The 18,083-nt window shown below is 36.6% G+C and overlaps 4 protein-coding genes across 18 annotated transcripts in view; 2 read left to right on the forward strand and 2 right to left on the reverse strand.

The window, feature by feature from the left end:
• LOC125779099 (glutamate receptor ionotropic, kainate 2) overlaps positions 1–18,083 on the forward strand; it is a 2,985,835-nt gene that overhangs the window by 914,388 nt on the left and 2,053,364 nt on the right. The gene's annotated exons all lie outside the window — the stretch shown is intronic.
• LOC125779126 (uncharacterized) overlaps positions 1–18,083 on the reverse strand; it is a 497,385-nt gene that overhangs the window by 292,770 nt on the left and 186,532 nt on the right. The gene's annotated exons all lie outside the window — the stretch shown is intronic.
• LOC125779145 (putative nuclease HARBI1) lies at positions 5,104–10,432 on the forward strand. Its single transcript, XM_049459785.1, has 2 exons — positions 5,104–5,442; positions 5,503–10,432. The coding sequence occupies exons 1-2, from the start codon at positions 5,354–5,356 to the stop codon at positions 6,422–6,424; spliced, it is 1,011 nt and encodes a 336-aa protein (XP_049315742.1). The 5' UTR covers positions 5,104–5,353; the 3' UTR covers positions 6,425–10,432.
• On the reverse strand, positions 6,501–7,500 carry LOC125779168 (uncharacterized). Its single transcript, XM_049459808.1, has 3 exons — positions 7,068–7,500; positions 6,833–6,990; positions 6,501–6,779 (listed from the first exon to the last, which is right to left on the reverse strand). Exons 1-3 carry the CDS (start codon positions 7,498–7,500, stop codon positions 6,606–6,608), a joined length of 765 nt encoding a protein of 254 aa, XP_049315765.1. The 3' UTR covers positions 6,501–6,605.

Raw genomic sequence — 18,083 nt, forward strand, 5'->3', positions numbered from 1 at the left:
TAAGCCATTATCAGATCTTTTGAGAAAAGATCAACATTTCAAGTGGGAGGAAGAGCAGGCGATTGCTTTCGAGCAACTTAAGTCCTCGCTATCACGATCTCCAATTTTAGAATTATATAACCCAAATGCAATTACGGAAGTTCATACAGATGCATCAAAGCACGGGTATGGCGCGGTAATGTTGCAAAAGACGGCAGAGGATGAATCATATCATCCAGTGCATTTCATGAGCCTGAAAACAAGTTTAGCGGAAGAAAACTGTCATTCTTATGAACTTGAAGTACTCGCCATCGTCAACGCACTAAAGAAATGGAGAGTTTATTTATTAGGTTTGGAATTCAAAATCGTAACGGATTACAACGCATTTGCTATGACATTAAGGAAGAAAGACGTTCCGCCACGAGTAGCTAGGTTGCAAGAATTTAATTATACTATAGAACATATGTAGGTCAGGATCTAAAATGAAGCATGTCGATGCTCTAAGTAGGTTAGCGTGTATGTTAGTAGACGAATCGTTACAGCACAGATTAAAAGAGGCACAGGAAAAGGATGAATGGGCGCGGGCAATTCGGAAAATACTGGAAAATAATTCTTACGAAAACTTTTTTATCTCTCGTAACATATTGTACAAGGATCCGGCAAAGGAACTAATTGTGGTACCTAAACAAATGGAGAATGAGGTCATTTTGTTAGCACATAAGCAAGGGCATTTTTCAATTAAAAAGACATGTGATTGTGTAGGGAAATACTACTACATTCCAGGGCTCGAGGGAAAAGTCAGAAATATAGTAAGCAGCTGTGTCGAATGTTTAATAATGAACACAAAGTGTGGCAAAATGGAAGGACTATTGTCGCCAATTGAGAAAGAAGATTATCCCTTTGGGACATTTCACATAGATCATGTAGGTCCGATGACAACGACTGGGAAACAGTACAAAAATATTTTAGTTGTGATCGACGCTTTTACAAAATTTGTATGGCTCTACCCAACAAAAGATACAAGCGCGGAGGTGGTTATAGACAGGCTTTCGAAACAAGCTGACATTTTCGGCAACCCGCGTAGAATTATATCTGATAGGGGATCAGCGTTCACTTCACGAGCTTTTAAAAGTTATTGCGATAATAACAGTATTCGACATCTACTTATTACGACGGGGGTGCCAAGAGGAAACGGACAAGTGGAACGAATACATAGGGTAGTAATACCAATGTTAGCTAAGTTATCTCATCCGAATACCTCACAGTGGTACAAGTACTCGTATATCGGGAAGGTTCAGCAATTTATAAATAATTCACCCAATCGAAGTACAAAACAGGCCTCATTTAAGATTTTAACAGGTTGCGACATGCGGGTAAAAGAAGATCTTGACTTAAGCGAAATTTTAGAAAACGAAGCAATTATGGAGTTAAACGATGGACGTGATAAGTTACGTGAGATAGCTAAAGAAAACATACAGAAAATTCAAGAAGAGAATATGAAGTCTTTTAATAGAAAACGTAAAAAGGCAATCGAATATAACATTAATGATTTGGTTGCAATCAAACGGACACAATGTGGTAACGGAATGAAGTTACGACCTAAATTCTTAGGTCCATACAAAGTGACTAAACGATTAAAACACGGTCGATATGAGGTAGGAAGGGTTGGAAATAATGAGGGACCTAAAACAACATCGACCGCTGTGGACTATATGAAAAGGTGGTAGCATTATTCGAGGCGAATAAGTAGTTAGGAATGGCCGAGTTGTAGGACTAAGAAATGCGACCGTGCGGACCGAACGTTTTTGACACACGACAGCACTGACTGAACGAAAAAGGGACTCGAACGGGAGAAAACCAATAACGGACGGCACTTGAATAGCGGATGGCGACCAGTAAAGTGTATTAAAGTCTCTAAGTTGTTATATTGTAAAGCGCCAGTTAAGTATTTAATAAAAGCATTGATCGTTTGTAAAGTTATACAAAGTGGAAATAATTAAGTGAACAATAGATTTGTGAAGAGAAGTTGATCCAGTTTATTTGTGTGCATCAGCCATTGGTTCCATCAAACCGGACTTAGCGAGTCCGCTACGTTTTCTTTATATTTATACCTCTGAAACGAATTCTGATGTCCCCCAATTTGGGTCGAACTTTCGGGTAGGGGCAAATTTTGAAATAGAATTGAAATTACCATTTCATTCTTATTACCTCTGAAAGTGAGGAGAACTAAAGCAATAACCACTATGGTATTTCAAAAAAAAAAATAATAAGTGAAGTGACCATTCCAAATCAAAAAGTTTACAATGAATCCACCATCTTCTACACCGCAAGATGAAGCAACTACATCAACAACTATCGAAAACCCAATGAGTCATATACCCAAGCATGATGTTACTGTTTTTGGTGTGTCTACTGATTTGACTGATCTTAATTTACCAACCCATCTGGATATCTAGAGATATTATTTTTACTTAAGCGAACGTGCTAACACAGAACAAAAAAGTTTTCCCATAAATCATTCACTATTCAAGTACAAGATAAGTTGATTGGAATTTGGGAAAAACTTGGTATGGAAATAATGCTGAAAAAAAGTGTATGTAATAAATTGAATAAATTGCTTGACAAGTATTAAGAGCAAATCAAGAGAAGAAACAACACCCAACAATTTACAGAGTATGTAAAATCTCTGGAAACAATTTTTTACATTGGAACATGTAAATGCGATTTGAAGGCAGCTCCATGTGCATGCGGCTGGGTTCCCGAACGCCTCAAAGAGTTCATGCACGATCAACATAATCAGAGAAGACTAACAATGAATGCATTTATGATGGAAACTGAAGAGCAAGGAGCAACGTCTATGCCATCAATGCCAACATACCAAGATCCCGATGATTCAACATACGCACCGCCACCGGTTCAAGAAGATATGGATAGAAGCACAAGTTCACAATACACAGAGAGATACGATTGTTTTAACTTTGCCTTGGTATGTGACAGATTTGGTGTGCCTGACAGAGTAGCATCAGCATTGGGAACCGCTCTTTTGCAAGATTTTAAAATTAAAGATAAGCATGGGAAACCTCTCATCATGGATAAATCGAAAGTTCGCAGAGAAAAAGAGAAACGCAAACGGTTAGATGATACCAATTTGTTAGCGTTTTCATTCGATGGCAGAAAAGATGATACTTTAACGATAGATAAAATTGATGAGAAGTATCATACTAGGATGGTAAAAGAACCTCATCTTGGTATTTTGAGAGAACCCAATTCTGAATTGATTGGTTACGTAAGACTGGAACATGAAACCGCTGAATACAAAACAACCAAATTAAATGTTTTTTTCAACGATAAAAATATGTCACTGGATACATTAATTGGAATATGCACTGACGGTGAGCCAAAAAACACTGGCCCACACGGTGGAATTATACGACGATTCGAATTGCTGTTAAAAAGACCATTGCATTGGTTTGTTTGCCTTCTACACTTCAACGAACTTCCGTTTCGGCATTTGTTTGAAGCTTTGGATAAATCAACCAGCACTGGATCAAGATCGGCAACCGGAAAACTGAGCCGTCAAATCGAAACTTGTGAAACTCTTCCGGTAAGTTATTGCTATCACTAATTTATTATAATTGTCAACCATTTTTAATTATTTTATTATTATATATTTTTAGGTGGTGGACGGCTTCCAGAAAATTGAGTTGCAAAATATGCCCCCTGCTCCAGAAAAAAAAGAATTTTCCACCGATTCGAAGTACTTATACGAACATGGCCCATGCAATTTTTAGCGGCGTGGTTCCGGTGGATCTGGCTAGCATCAAACCAGGGAAAATTGTACATTCTCGGGGGCTCACCAAGGCCGCTAGATTATTGCGATTATATGTGACAACGGAAAATCCAGATGCAAATTTAAGAATTCTGGTTGAATTTATAATTAAATGTTATGTGCCAATGTACTTCAATATCAAGTTTTACAGCTCTGTCGTGTACGGGAGTGCATTATTTTTCAAGTTCATTGGTTGGTCACGATTTCTAGAACCTCGTTTACGCAAAATTATCAATCAAGTAATTAAAGACAATTCATATTATGCGCATTCGGAAAATATCTTGTTATCAATGTTGTTTGATGATAGGAAAGAAAAGCGCGACTGTGCCATCAAGAAAATTCTACGCTATCGAACCGATGTTGACGAGCCAATGGAACTTAAAATTTATAAAAAACCAGATATAAACTTTAATTGCACACGTTATACGGAAATGATCAATTTGAATGATATAAATATCGTATTTGAACCACCATTCACGCGAAGCATTCCGTACGATACATTGAAAAAATATTTAAATCAAGATGATCCACCGTTTAATGATCCAAAAATTCCATCACACATACAAGGAACGGAACGACATGTTCAATTGCTAGCTAGCGTTTCCAAACGGGTTATACAGGAAAATGTAGAGGCTGTTATGGCGACGACATTAGAGAGCCGTGCGAAATTCCCCAGACTTGAAAGTAAAAAAGACTTCACACAATAATTTTTTTTAGTTTCTTTTCTATAACTAACTTGAATTAATTTCTTCATTTACATATGTTCCGACTAAATAAGAGAAAAAATAGATATTATTATAAATAAATAAATAAAAATAAAGAAAAAAAAACATAGCCATTTAGCTGATTTTTTCATGTGAAGGCCAAACTGGTGATTTTTTGAAATGACTGTATGGGGAACCCCCCAGGGGAGTTCCAGGGGGTGTGCCACTGGCATGGGTGGGTCGGCCGTCCAAAGTTAGTGGGGGTCGGTCATACATTTGGACTCGATTGGAGCACTCTAAATGGGTCAAAGTGGGATTTTTCAAAATTTGCCCCTACCCAAAAGTTCAACCCAAATTGGAGGACATCAAAATTCGTTTTAGAGATATGGTTCCTTCGGCAGAGTTTCTTATTTTGATCCCTAGAATACGATTTTCACAGAGCAATGAGCGATTTTTAAATCGACCCGCCCTAATGCATACATATGTTTATGTCTTCATATTCATATTCATGCATACATATATTTATGTCTCTTCATATTCTTGCGTATGTGAGAGAGAGAACATAATGGGTCTCATGCATAAAACGTGAGCTTTTGCTCTGACTCGATTTTTTGAGTAAAAGGTGCTTGTCGTATGCATAATAAAATTTGTTGTATTTGCTTTTACTCACTACTCAGGTTTGATCTCGTCATGCTCAGTTCGAACTATGTTCGAACTAAGTTCGATGAGCTTGTGCTCACTTTCATATGCATAAAAACAAGCTTTTGCTCTTTTTTGTGAGCTCTTGCTCAAATTTTGTTGAGGCTGCCTATAGTTGACTCGCGTACACTAAAAAGGAATCATGGCTGAATATTTTGTGCCACAAAGAAATCCAAAAGTTTATCAACAGCGTAAAACAAGTTTAGCAAGTGAGGATAAAAAATTATACAGGTTTATATTCTTATTTTTATTATTTTTTTATATAATTAATAATAAAATGAAAATACATAGGTTTGATGATAGTAGCATCTGCTGGTTGGCTAATTATTTGTTTGAGGAGTCAGAAGAAACACGTGGTGGTGCCCTCAGCAACGTTGATAAAATTCGACTTTATTTAAGATTTTGTGCAGATCCTGGATTCCAAAATGGTATAGCCACAGATATTGGTGTCCATCAATCAACTGTGTCGCGAATTATTGCGGAAGTTGCGAAACTTATATCTTCTAAAGCAAGCGAGTGGATAAAATTCCCGAAAGATGGAGATGCAATAAAAGATGCTCAAAGGAAATGGCAAGCAAATTATTTCTTTCCATTTGCAATTGGAGCGATTGATTGCACTCACATAAAAATAAAAAAACCCAAAAATCAAAGCGACGAATATTTTTGCAGAAAAGGCTTCCACTCTATAAATGTGCAGGCCACTTGCGATGCAAAAGAACTATTTACTAGCGTTGACATATCCTGGCCTGGATCAGTTCACGATTCACGCATCCTACGAAACAGCGAGGTATATAGGATAATGCAAAGTGTAACAAACGATGCATTACTTCTCGGGGATGAGGGCTATGGGATATGTCCATGGCTAATGACACCATTCCGGAACCCAACAACTGAATTAGAAAAAAAATTCAACAAAGTGTTTACAAAGGAACGTGTCATTATAGAGCGGTGTTTTGGGCAATTGAAGCAAAGATTTTCGATACTTCAATATAAAATTCGTGTATCGACAGAGCTGGCGCCTCACGTAATAGCTAGTTGTTTCATTTTACATAACATAGCTAAATTTTTAAAAGACGATTACATTCCAATCAACGACGATTACAACAATAATGATGTATGGCAATTAGGAAATTATATCGAACAACAAACGACAAGACTTTCAGAAGCTGGAAAAAACAAAAGGCGGATGATCGCAAATTTATTATCAAATTAAAATAAACGAATATTTTTATTTTTTTTTTTTGTTAATAAAAACAATTATCATTAATAAAATCCACTTTTTTATACAAAAACAAAATAAATGTAATTCACTATTTAACGAATAAAAATAATAATAAAATATGTACATATGTACAAAAATATAATATTAATTAATTATATATTAGTAATTGTAATCATTCATGGAACTCCAACCCTCTTTCCACAAGTTTTTCTTGCAAAATCTGTAATTTTGCGGAAAGAACTTTGTTTTGCTTTAACAAAACAAGCCTCTGCAGCTTTTGAAAATTTAACTCCCTTGTCTCATCAGTCTCATAACGACTCAAAATTGCTGTTGACTTTTTGTAAACCTTCAAAAATAAACAACATATAGCAAAATGTAAAATAAAATAAAAAAATTTACAGTTTGATCGTCGCTATCAGTGCAACGGCGCTTTCTTTGCTGTTTTGCTGCTGATGTTACTGTTGTTTTTGTTTCTGATGTTGTTGTTGCTGATGTCTCTTCTAATGTATTGACAGACAGCGTACAGTTGTCGCCATTGGTTCCAAGAAAGAGATGAACTGTAAAAAAATAAACGAAGAGCGAAATCAACAACAAAATTGGAATAAACAAATAAATTTGATAACGGTGCACTTACCAGGAAGTTTGTTTGTTGAGGGATTAGAATCAGAACAAAGCAATGAGGATAATTCTGCTTCCCAGTTTTTTAAAATAATCTTTTTATTGCCTGTTTTATTTATGTCTATTTTACTTTTAACCCGACATTTCATGTTTGCTATTTTTTTTATAATGTTTTTCTCCGACAGTTCCATTCCAAATTTTTGCCAAATTTCTTTCACACATATTTCTATTGCTTGTTTTTTTTTACTTTTTATGCTTGGTAACTGACTTTTTTCTAGTAAATATTTATTTTCTTTTATTTTGTCAACCAAAAAATTTGAAATATCGTCAATTTCCATTTTATTATTATTTTTTAGCTCTACTTCAAATTCACTTCCACTTGACGACATGTTTGCGCTTAGAGGTTTGATCTCAGTTTGCTCAAGTAATTGTAATTGGTTTGAACTCATTTTTATGCATACGAAATTGAGTAAGAGCTGTTGCTGTTTGATCGAACTCAACTTACGAGCAATTGCTCACTTGACTCAACTCAGCGCTTTTACTCGTTTTTATGCATGAGGCCCAATGTATTTTGTACACATTTTTCGGTGTCAAAAATTAAACATAATATAAGCAAACAAAACGAAATTCTTCGTTGGGAGTCTCTTCATATTCTCTGCTTCGGCATATATGCCTTGTCCACAGAACATAAAAAAATGTGTTTACGTTCTCTGTGTGAATGTTCGAACGAATGTTCGCTGTCAAACCTGCTCCTTCTCTATACTTTTACGTTCTCTGTTAGCACTATTTCCGCTCATCATCTCCGATGAATATAGCATTAACAGGATCTGTTATCCCGTAAGCACATATAACACGAATACTTCATACGCCTACTCAGTCGTCCCATATACATAAAAATCCCCCATTCTAATATTTATTTCGTATATTACATATCAAACATTAATAAATTGACAAAAAACCGAATCATATTTATGTATGCTTTCGCGACGGCATTTGCTTAGCACTAGAGCGCTATCTAAAGACTTTATGTGAAACAGTATTTAACTTTCAATTTGGTGTGTAATTACTAAGGAATAATAAAGTAAGCTTAAGGACAAAGATCGAAGATTTGTTTTGCAGAGTAGCGTAAAAATTAAAATCCTTTTTGAACTATAGAAAATTTAGTACCTTGTAAAAAGGAAAACCAAATTCCGTGAAAACTTAGTACTATTAGCATCGCCCTACATTAATACAGGGTTTGTCCGGAAAGTAATAGGACTGATTTTCTTCCGCCGTGACTACACTTCGGAGCTTGTGCGCACAGACTGAAATCGGTAGACGGGGTTCCTAGCTAACGAACGAGCGGCTGGTACAAACCGAAAATGCAACGTTCTTTAGAACAGAGGTACGCGATTAAATTCTGTGTGAAACTCGGTAAATCAGCGACAAAGACTTTTGATATAATCAAGCAGGCTTACCCAGATGTTGCTTTAGTAAGAAGTGGTGTGTTTCGGTGGCACCAGGCCTTTTGAGGGCCGGGAAGAGGTCGCTGATGACGACCAGAAATTGCGGCTAGTAATTTAAATTTGAGTATCAGAAAGTTCAATTTACAAAACATGATGACTGCATGTAATTGTTGTTTGTTTCGGGACGTAAAGAGCTAGAAATCATTTTACTGCAGCACATCCCGGTAAACAGCATTGCGGGACTTACTGTTTTCTGCGTAAATAAAAAGATTTCGACACACATGACCAACCCACGTACAGTTGTCCGTCGAAGAAGCAGGTGGTATAAAGGTAAACGCCGGCTACTTTTAGAGTTTGCCTTTGACTTTTATTTATTACTAGCGGGCCCGGTGCCTGCTTCGCACGGCAAAACAAAATAAAAAAAGAAACACACTTGTTTTTAATAAAGTTGGTTTTGTTCCCTATTATTCAACTTTTAATTCTAGTTTCTTACAATCTTAGAGTATGTATCACTTAAACTATCTTAGAGCTCTTTCGTAGAAACATTTTTGGTTTTGCCATAATTTGTTGTGTAGATAAAGAGAACTGAAGGCTTGCCAACACGTGAGCACGAAACATATAACTGGCCGTGTGAAAAGCAAGGATATTCTGAATCAATTCCACAGAATTCCAACGATTGCCTTTGCGCTTTATTTATTGTAATAGTAAATGCAAGACGTACTGGAAACTGTAGTCTTTTGAATTCAAAAGGTAAATCTGATGGAATCATTGGTATGCGTGGAATCAATACATCTTCACCTTTAAAGTTCCCCTTTAAAATTGTTGCTTCGATCAAATTGTTCCTATCCTTTCTAACCGCTAATCGTGTCCCATTGCATAATCGTTGTTGATTTATATTTCGAACAGGCACGTAGCCAGGGGGGGGGCTAGAGGGCTGAAGCCGCCCCCCTTCCCCCCCCCCCCCAAATTAGGAAATTTTTTAAATAAATCGCAAATAAAAAAGATTTATCACTGACTGAATCTTTTGAAACTCTTATACACAACTCAGCTCAAACCTATAACAGCCGTACGCAACTACTCTAGACGGTGACTGAAAACTTATCAAAAGTCATACTTAAGCGTTGTACAGATCTCCATCTTGATATGGCGAAGTTGGTTGGACAGGGATATGACGGAGCAGCAAACATGTCAGGGCATTTAAGTGGAGTGCAAACCAGGATAGGACAACTGTATCCAAAAGCACGATATGTTCATTGCGCTAGTCACCGATTGAACCTTGCGCTTTCTAATGGCCCATAAGAAATCAGTGGAAGCGTTATTTGATGACGCTTTGATTCTGTTGGCTGGTGATTTTCGTCAGACATTGCCTGTGATTCCCCGTTCAACACCAGCAGATGAATTAAAAGCATGTTTAAAGTCATCTTATTTATGAAGACATGTAAAAATACTCAATTTGACAACAAATGTGCGAGTACAAATTCAAAACGATCCATCGGCCGACACATTTTCAAGGCAACTGTTGGCAATAGGCAATGGTCAACTTGCTGTTGATCGTGAAACTGGCTTAATTACTTTACCAGATAACTTTTGTAATATTGCACCAACAAAAGAAAAATTGGTGTCAAGTGTTTTTCCAAATATTGCAGAAAATTGTCGCAATCATAATTGGTTGGCTGAAAGAGCTCTACTGGCCGCTAAGACTAAAGACGTTGGTCAAACGAATGCAGACATTTTAACCCATGTTCCTGGCGTGGTTGTAACATATCAATCAGTTGGCACGGTTACGAATCAAGACGACGCTGTTAATTATCCGACAGAATTTTTGAATTCATTGGATTTACCGGGATTTCCATCTCATCGTTTACAATTGAAAGTGGGTGATCCCATTATTATGCTTCGAAATCAGGCCCGTAGCCAGCTTTTCATTTCGGGGGGGCTGAAGTAAAAACATATATAAACTTTAAATTTTCTGTTTATTAAAAAAAAAACAATATAAATTCATATACATATTACTTAAATTATTTGGTAGTTGTAACTTAAATAAGTAATATTTTTCTTTTCTTCTTGTTTGCCATATCATTAATTACTTCATCTGGATCTATTTTAATATCCCAGTGCACTGAAATAACAGCAAGTGCACTCAGCCGCTCATTGCCCATCACACTGCGTGGTAAAGTTTTTATTCTTTTTAAGGTTGAAGAACTTCTTTCGAAGGAAGCGGTCGTCACTGGAAGAGTTGGTAAAATTGTAAGTAGGTAGTGAATATTTTTAAAATACGTTGCATCGCAATGTTGCAGTAATTTCAACACTTCTATGGTTGGATCTATTGTTGATAAGCTGGCACACCGCAATCGATACTCTGATTTTAATGCTGTCATTGATATTTGCTCCACGAAGTAAATAGTTAAATTTTTTAATTCTTCGGCATTATCAATTACAGCAAAACCTGGGAGTAGAATTAGAAATGACGAGAGTATATCCTCATTCACTAATAAACGTTCTGTCATGTTTTGAATCAGAGCGTCAACGCATGGAATAAATATTGTAACTCTGAAGTAGCTTTCAGGGGTTGTGCAAGGTGGATTAGCACGAGTAGTTTGACGCGAAGTCACTCTAGGCACTACAAGATCTATGTCAAAAAGATCTTTAGACATTTGTGATGCTGTTTGGAAAATATCGTTGAAAAAACCATCCGCTGTTTCTCTTATCTGGTGCAGAGTTCTTATTAATTCTTTGGCTCGGTTCATTGCTGATACAAAATCCATAGATTTTTCTTGGAGTTGCACAGACAGTGGCAGCGTTAAGCTGAACAATTGCTCACAGACGAATAGACTAAGCAAAAAATCGCTTTTCTCTACCGCTGCTAAGAAGGCTGATGCTTTAGACGAAATAGACCATGTCTTACTCGAAATTATTTCCAAACTTAGTACAATGAATTTGAAAAGCTCCACAAAGCTTATAATGCTTTCATGCATTTCTATAAACCTTGTTTCACAAAGGCGAACAAGTCGTCTTTTTTTGCTTTCTGGTGTGTGCTTCTGTATAACGTCCTGGAAAGTTGTGTTTGCATTTGATTGGTTTCTAAATAAATTTGCTATTTCATTGACAATACCAAGGCAGTTCCGTATTGAAGGTAATGACATAGTAACGGGTGATTTTTTTGAGGTTAGGATTTTCATGCATTAGTATTTGACAGATCACGTGGGATTTCAGACATGGTGTCAAAGAGAAAGATGCTCAGTATGCTTTGACATTTCATCATGAATAGACTTACTAACGAGCAACGCTTGCAAATCATTGAATTTTATTACCAAAATCAGTGTTCGGTTCGAAAATTTTTTATCGACAAATTTTGTTCAGCGATGAGGCTCATTTCTGGTTGAATGGCTACGTAAATAAGCAAAATTGCCGCATTTGGGGTGAAGAGCAACCAGAAGCCGTTCAAGAACTGCCCATGCATCCCGAAAAATGCACTGTTTGGTGTGGTTTGTACGCTGGTGGAATCATTGGACCGTATTTTTTCAAAGATGCTGTTGGACGCAACGTTACGGTGAATGGCGATCGCTATCGTTCGATGCTAACAAACTTTTTGTTGCCAAAAATGGAAGAACTGAACTTGGTTGACATGTGGTTTCAACAAGATGGCGCTACATGCCACACAGCTCGCGATTCTATGGCCATTTTGAGGGAAAACTTCGGACAACAATTCATCTCAAGAAATGGACCCGTAAGTTGGCCACCAAGATCATGCGATTTAACGCCTTTAGACTATTTTTTGTGGGGCTACGTCAAGTCTAAAGTCTACAGAAATAAGCCAGCAACTATTCCAGCTTTGGAAGACAACATTTCCGAAGAAATTCGGGCTATTCCGGCCGAAATGCTCGAAAAAGTTGCCCAAAATTGGACTTTCCGAATGGACCACCTAAGACGCAGCCGCGGTCAACATTTAAATGAAATTATCTTCAAAAAGTAAATGTCATGAACCAATCTAACGTTTCAAATAAAGAACCGATGAGATTTTGCAAATTTTATGCGTTTTTTTTTTAAAAAAAGTTATCAAGCTCTTAAAAAATCACCCTTTACATTCATTCCACACTTTAAATTTGCATTGTTGCAGACTTTGTCCATTCCCGAATTTTTGGAAACATTACAGGTGGGATTTTCATTTACATTCATATTCAGTGGTAATTTAAGTGCAGAATGGGCTGTCCGACCACCATCTAATAACGTCGCTGCTATTCCAGATGATGCAAGTGCCAATGCTACATTACTCTGTGATCTTATAGTCGCTAATAGCAAGGAAATCAGAAATGTTTTGCCAGTTCCTCCTGGAGCGTCTAAAAAAAACATTACTCCAGTTTCGTTTCGTACTGATTCCATTATGGTATCACATGCGTGTCTCTGTTCTGGATTCAATTTACGCAAATTCAAGTTTATAAATGTGGTCAACTCATTCAAATCATATTGTTTTTCAGGGTTTATTTCTTGATTGGATGCATCATGCATTGGTCGATTTGGAGCTGCCAAACCCAATTGTGTCAATGCTTTATTTGCAATTACCAAACAAATATCTTCAATGATAATCAATGCCTCATTAAACATTTCAAGTGTAATAATTAAATAGTTCTTTCCTGCGATTCGGCGCATTCGATGCAAAATGTCTTCGGACATAAAATCCTTAAAATTTTCCCATAATTGCAGTGGATCAGATGGAAAACATGTTGCAATAATAATAGCAAATAATGTTCGTATTTGATGAGGAGAACCTGTTGCTGATGCATCCCTAAGTGTCGCATCCCAGTGTTTATCATCTTCCAGTAAATGCAATTCCTGACATGCTTGACGAAAAGTGTGACACCGTTACCTCTTTTCAAACTCAAAAAAGATGTAGGCCCACGAACATGAATCAATAATAGACGCAAATAAAAACATTCAGCATGACTGGGATGCACTGTATAAAGACGTCCAATGACATCACTTTCAAAAATGCCAGCATAACCTTGAACTGGTCTTCCTTGCTTACGTCTGTTCCATTTCTTTCCAAATGCATTCCAAGTGTAATATGTTGGTACTTGTGAATAAAGCAATGTTTTAGCAAATTGATCATTTTGACACAATTCGAAACAATTGATGGTGGTCGCTCTACAAATTGCTGTGCAGTATCAACTGTGAAATATACACGTTGTCCCTTTTGCAAATGTACTGACAAATGAATAACTGTCGGACTTCGATCATGAATTGGGAACGATAATATTCTCCAAATTGCCTCATTGCTACGGATATACCTTCCCATTTCATATTGTGTTATTTCATCATTTCGGTTCTCTGTAACACCAAACACAGCCATGTCGCTGCCTTTATTTACATACTTGCAGATATATTAAATCGATTTAGCAGAATTGCAATATTCTACATTGATATGAGATTTGAATGCTTTTGATAGTATTGGCGAAAAGGGGACAACCCACCTATTGTGATCTAGATTATTGACTCGTAGATTTATTGATTTGCCATTATCATCTGTTGAGCGTCGGCGATACCATGGGTAACCATTTTTTCCATTAATTGTCTCGGAAATCAAATCTTTGGGATACCGCTTCGTGCATTACCCACCTTTCATACACGGCCAATTAATATTTAGAACACCACATGGTCTATGAATCATACTTTTTGTAAAAAATCGATTTCCTGATCAGGAATTTCTGCTGAGATGATGTTATCTATTTGATCGCTTGTTATTTTGTTGACTAACCACACCAAAATATGGGCATGTGGTAATCCTCTCTTTTGCCATTCCACCGAATACATCCAACATCGAATTCGCCGAAAACTTGATGTTTAACAATAAAATCCATCAATGACTTCAGCTTCTGTCTAAATACTCTTCCGGTTATGTCATGACGGTCTGTAGAAGATTGCCCTACATATAAATATTGCGTGATTTCGTCCCATTGTGGATTACATGTATGTAAATGTAATAAACAAATCTGGTCGACCATACAAACGAACATAGCAAATGGCATCTTGTGCATATTCATGCATGTGCCTTGGACTGCCTGTGTAACTTGCTAGTAAAATAACAACTTGTCCAACATTGTCAACATTTCCATCATTATTGATTGCATCGGGGAGATGTATATACTCTTCTCATCGCAACTTCCGTTGATTGAATTGAGTAAAGTGCAAACGCTCTGTTTCTATCTTTGCATACATGTCTACGATATATTGATGAAAGAGTCTCCGACATTTCAAAATATGATTTTCCTGATTTTGTCGCATCATAATTTTATGTGCGTAACCACAAACTTATGCAAACTGTAATCAATTGCGTGATTATATCTAAATCCAGCACCAACAACAACAAACAACATTACCGTAGATTTGTGCGGCACGCCTTTGAACATTTAGATTAATACTTGTCGGCCTACGATCTGAATCCGATCTTGCAACACGTTCCCTTGTATTTGCAATCTCTCGTCCTCGCTGTTCTTGCGATTGATTTGATTTTCCCTTTCGTTTGATCTATTTTGCATTCTACGCGACCGACGTCCAATGTCAGCTCTGCTCTTCGTGGCATTTTTAGAAGAAACTAAACTAAAGATAATAAAGAACTTCAGTAATAAATTGATGAAATCCAGCAAATTCTGGACTCGAAAAGCTGAAAATGTGTCAAAATTCAATTAAAAATTGGCCAAAAAATCGAAAAAATGTTTGTCTTACCGTTCGGAAGCTAAATTGAAACGTTCGAGATCGTCTGCACTCGAAAAGCACCAAAAAGTGACGAAAAGACACGAAAATCTGCTGAAAATGTGACAAATTCAATTAAAAATTGGCCAAGAAATCCAAGTAATTTTTAGCTCACTGATCGGACATTAAACAAAAAAAATCACTCAATTTTTTAGTTTTTTCACAAAATATCAAATTTGTGATTATGTCACTTGTAACAATCAGAACACTTGTTTAGTAAAACAATCGATTTTTATCTCAGTAATCATTGTTTTTTTTTTTAATTTTGTTTAACAAAATATTCAAATTAAAACGATGATTATAACGAAAATTAATTTATTTTTATCAAAATAAAATGCGAAGAAATTAATATTTTCAAAAATCGATTATGATAAGATCAATCACCAACGACGTTCTAAGAGAAAAGAGAAATGATAAGAAATTGCTATTTGCATCACTCCGTGCAATGGTCTCCAATACACAAACGACCAAAATGTATTCAATACTAATGAATGCTGTATGCGGTATAAAAAAAGCCCGCGGCAAGAACACACTCACTTCACATACGCACCGCACACACATGCGTTATCGGATTTCAACCAAAATTCATATAAACCATATATGGACCAATGTGTAAGTTTGGTTGAAATCGTTCAACGTGTTTATGATTAGTTCGGCGACGTACATATACGGACTTATTTTTATATATATAGATTTAAGTGTTTTAATGTATTTCCATAAAATGGACGACTTCAAACAGGCATTCAGTTCATCAGCTGGCGTTGAGCGTGGAACAACTGCCAAACCGGTTTTTGTTATTTCGTAAATCTTGCATCGAGCGATCTAATGCCTCCAAAGACTTTTTGTGTGCCATCGTACATTCATCCCAAATGATCAATCTTGTTTGCTGCAGCACTTTGGCCATCGCAGAATTCCTCGAAAAGTTGCAAGTTGGAGTTTCATTAATTTGAAGGTTTAACGGCAACTTGAGAGCTGAATGAGCTGTTCGACCGCCTTCCAACAACGTAGCTGCAATACCTTATGAAGTTAGGGCTAGTGCAATCCCATTTTGCGACCGAATTGTTGCCAAAATCAATGATAACAAAAAAGTTTTCCCAGTTCCACCGGGAGCAACTAAAAAATAAAATCCGCCAGCTCCATCGTTCACTACTTTCATGAGCGTATCGTAAGCATATTTTTGTTGTTGATTTTAAAGGTTGGTACGCAGCTCTCAAGTAATTGCTCAAGGAAAAAAATACATTATTTCTCAAGTAATTTTGACAACTGGTTACGCATTGTGAATGATCAACATTAGAAGAGCAAGAGAGAATAAACAAAGTAAACAAACTTTGTGCGTATGTATGTATGTATGTATGTGTATGGTAACACAAATATTTTCATTGAGATTTAAGGAATGTTGTTGATGATTGGTTGGTTTTATACAACATTTCAAAATGGAATATACTTTATAATAATGATTTCAACTAATTTAGGATGAATTTGACGATTACTTCGAATTTCCTTCAAGAAACAATTGTTGATTTGATGTTTCTTCGCAAAACCAGGTTTGCCATATTCACATTTTATAGAAAAAAAGTATTAAAAATTAGTACTAGATTTCTTGAGAGCTGCGTACTAGCACAAGTAACTTTATCGCAGGAACGTTTCTGGACCGTTTCTTAAGCGTTTTTTTATATAAAGTTTTTACGTTTCTTGAGAGCTGCGTACTAAGCTTAAAGGGGAACTGTTCTATCAACCATTTCTCGTAATGTTTCGGAATCGTATTGGGCTTCGCGTATCAAGCACATGCCCTCAATTAAAATTATTGCTTCATTGTGAATTTCTTCGTTCATTTGCAAATCTGCATTCGATGTTCTAAGATGCATCTGATGAAATATATCTTCCGCCATATGATCTTTGTATTTATGCCATAAATCAGTCGGTGCTGATGGGAAGCATGTAGACAAAATTATAGAAAATAATGTTCGTATTTATTTAGCATTTGACGAAATCACAGCATCTTCGAGAGTCTGGTCCCAATGAGTGTCATTCTCTAACAATCCCAAATGTTGACAGGCTTCTCCGTATGTGTCACACAATACACCGTTAACAGTTCGCAGATGTTGGAATGATGTTGGACCACGAACATTGACTAACAATAAACGCAAATAAAAACACTCATCTTGACTGGTATGGACTGCATAAAGACGGCCTAGTGCATCGGCGGAAAATACTTGTGGGTAATCTGAAACTGGCTGTCCTCGTTTTCGTCGTTGAAATTTTTTGGATGATTGATTCCAGGTATAATATCTTGGCAATTCAGAGTAAAGTAGCGTTCTGATAAAATAATCATTCTGGCACATTTCAAAGAAGTTGGTTAATGTTGTCGATGGTGGCCTGTCAACTCGTTGTAATACGTTTGCATCTGTAAAATGCACCCGTTGACCATTTTCCAAATGTACGGCCAAGTGAACAACAGTAGGGTGTCGTTCATGTATTGGAAACGAAAATATACGCCACATGCCTTCGTTACTACTAACATAGCGTCCCATTTGATATTGAGTGACTTCATCATTTGAATTTTCGGCAGCAACTGCGAAGACAGCTACCTTTGTTCACATACTTGCAAATATATTTAATAGATTTTACGGAGTGGCGAAATTCGACGTTTATGTGTGCTTTATATGCCTTGGAAAGTAATGGCGAAAACGGAACAACCCAACGATTATCAACTTCAATGTCCTGTCGATTTACTTGGACTATTGTTGACTTTCCATTGTCATCAATGGATCGGCGGTGATAAAGTGGATGTCCATCATTTCTAGTAATAGTTTCTGTTACCAATTGTCTTGGGTAGCGTT

This window comes from Bactrocera dorsalis, chromosome 6, assembly GCF_023373825.1.
Source record: "Bactrocera dorsalis isolate Fly_Bdor chromosome 6, ASM2337382v1, whole genome shotgun sequence".
Taxonomy (NCBI): Eukaryota; Metazoa; Arthropoda; class Insecta; order Diptera; family Tephritidae; genus Bactrocera; species Bactrocera dorsalis.

Coding starts and splice junctions, on each gene's coding strand:
- LOC125779168 (XM_049459808.1), bottom strand. CDS start 7,500: ATGAGTTCAAACCAATTACAATTACTTGAGCAAACTGAGATCAAACCT. Junction 6,991..7,067: donor CTCAACAAACAAACTTCCTG/GTAAGTGCACCG, acceptor ATTTTTTTACAG/TTCATCTCTTTCTTGGAACC. Junction 6,780..6,832: donor CTGATAGCGACGATCAAACT/GTAAATTTTTTT, acceptor TTATTTTTGAAG/GTTTACAAAAAGTCAACAGC.
- LOC125779145 (XM_049459785.1), top strand. CDS start 5,354: ATGGCTGAATATTTTGTGCCACAAAGAAATCCAAAAGTTTATCAACAG. Junction 5,443..5,502: donor GAGGATAAAAAATTATACAG/GTTTATATTCTT, acceptor GAAAATACATAG/GTTTGATGATAGTAGCATCT.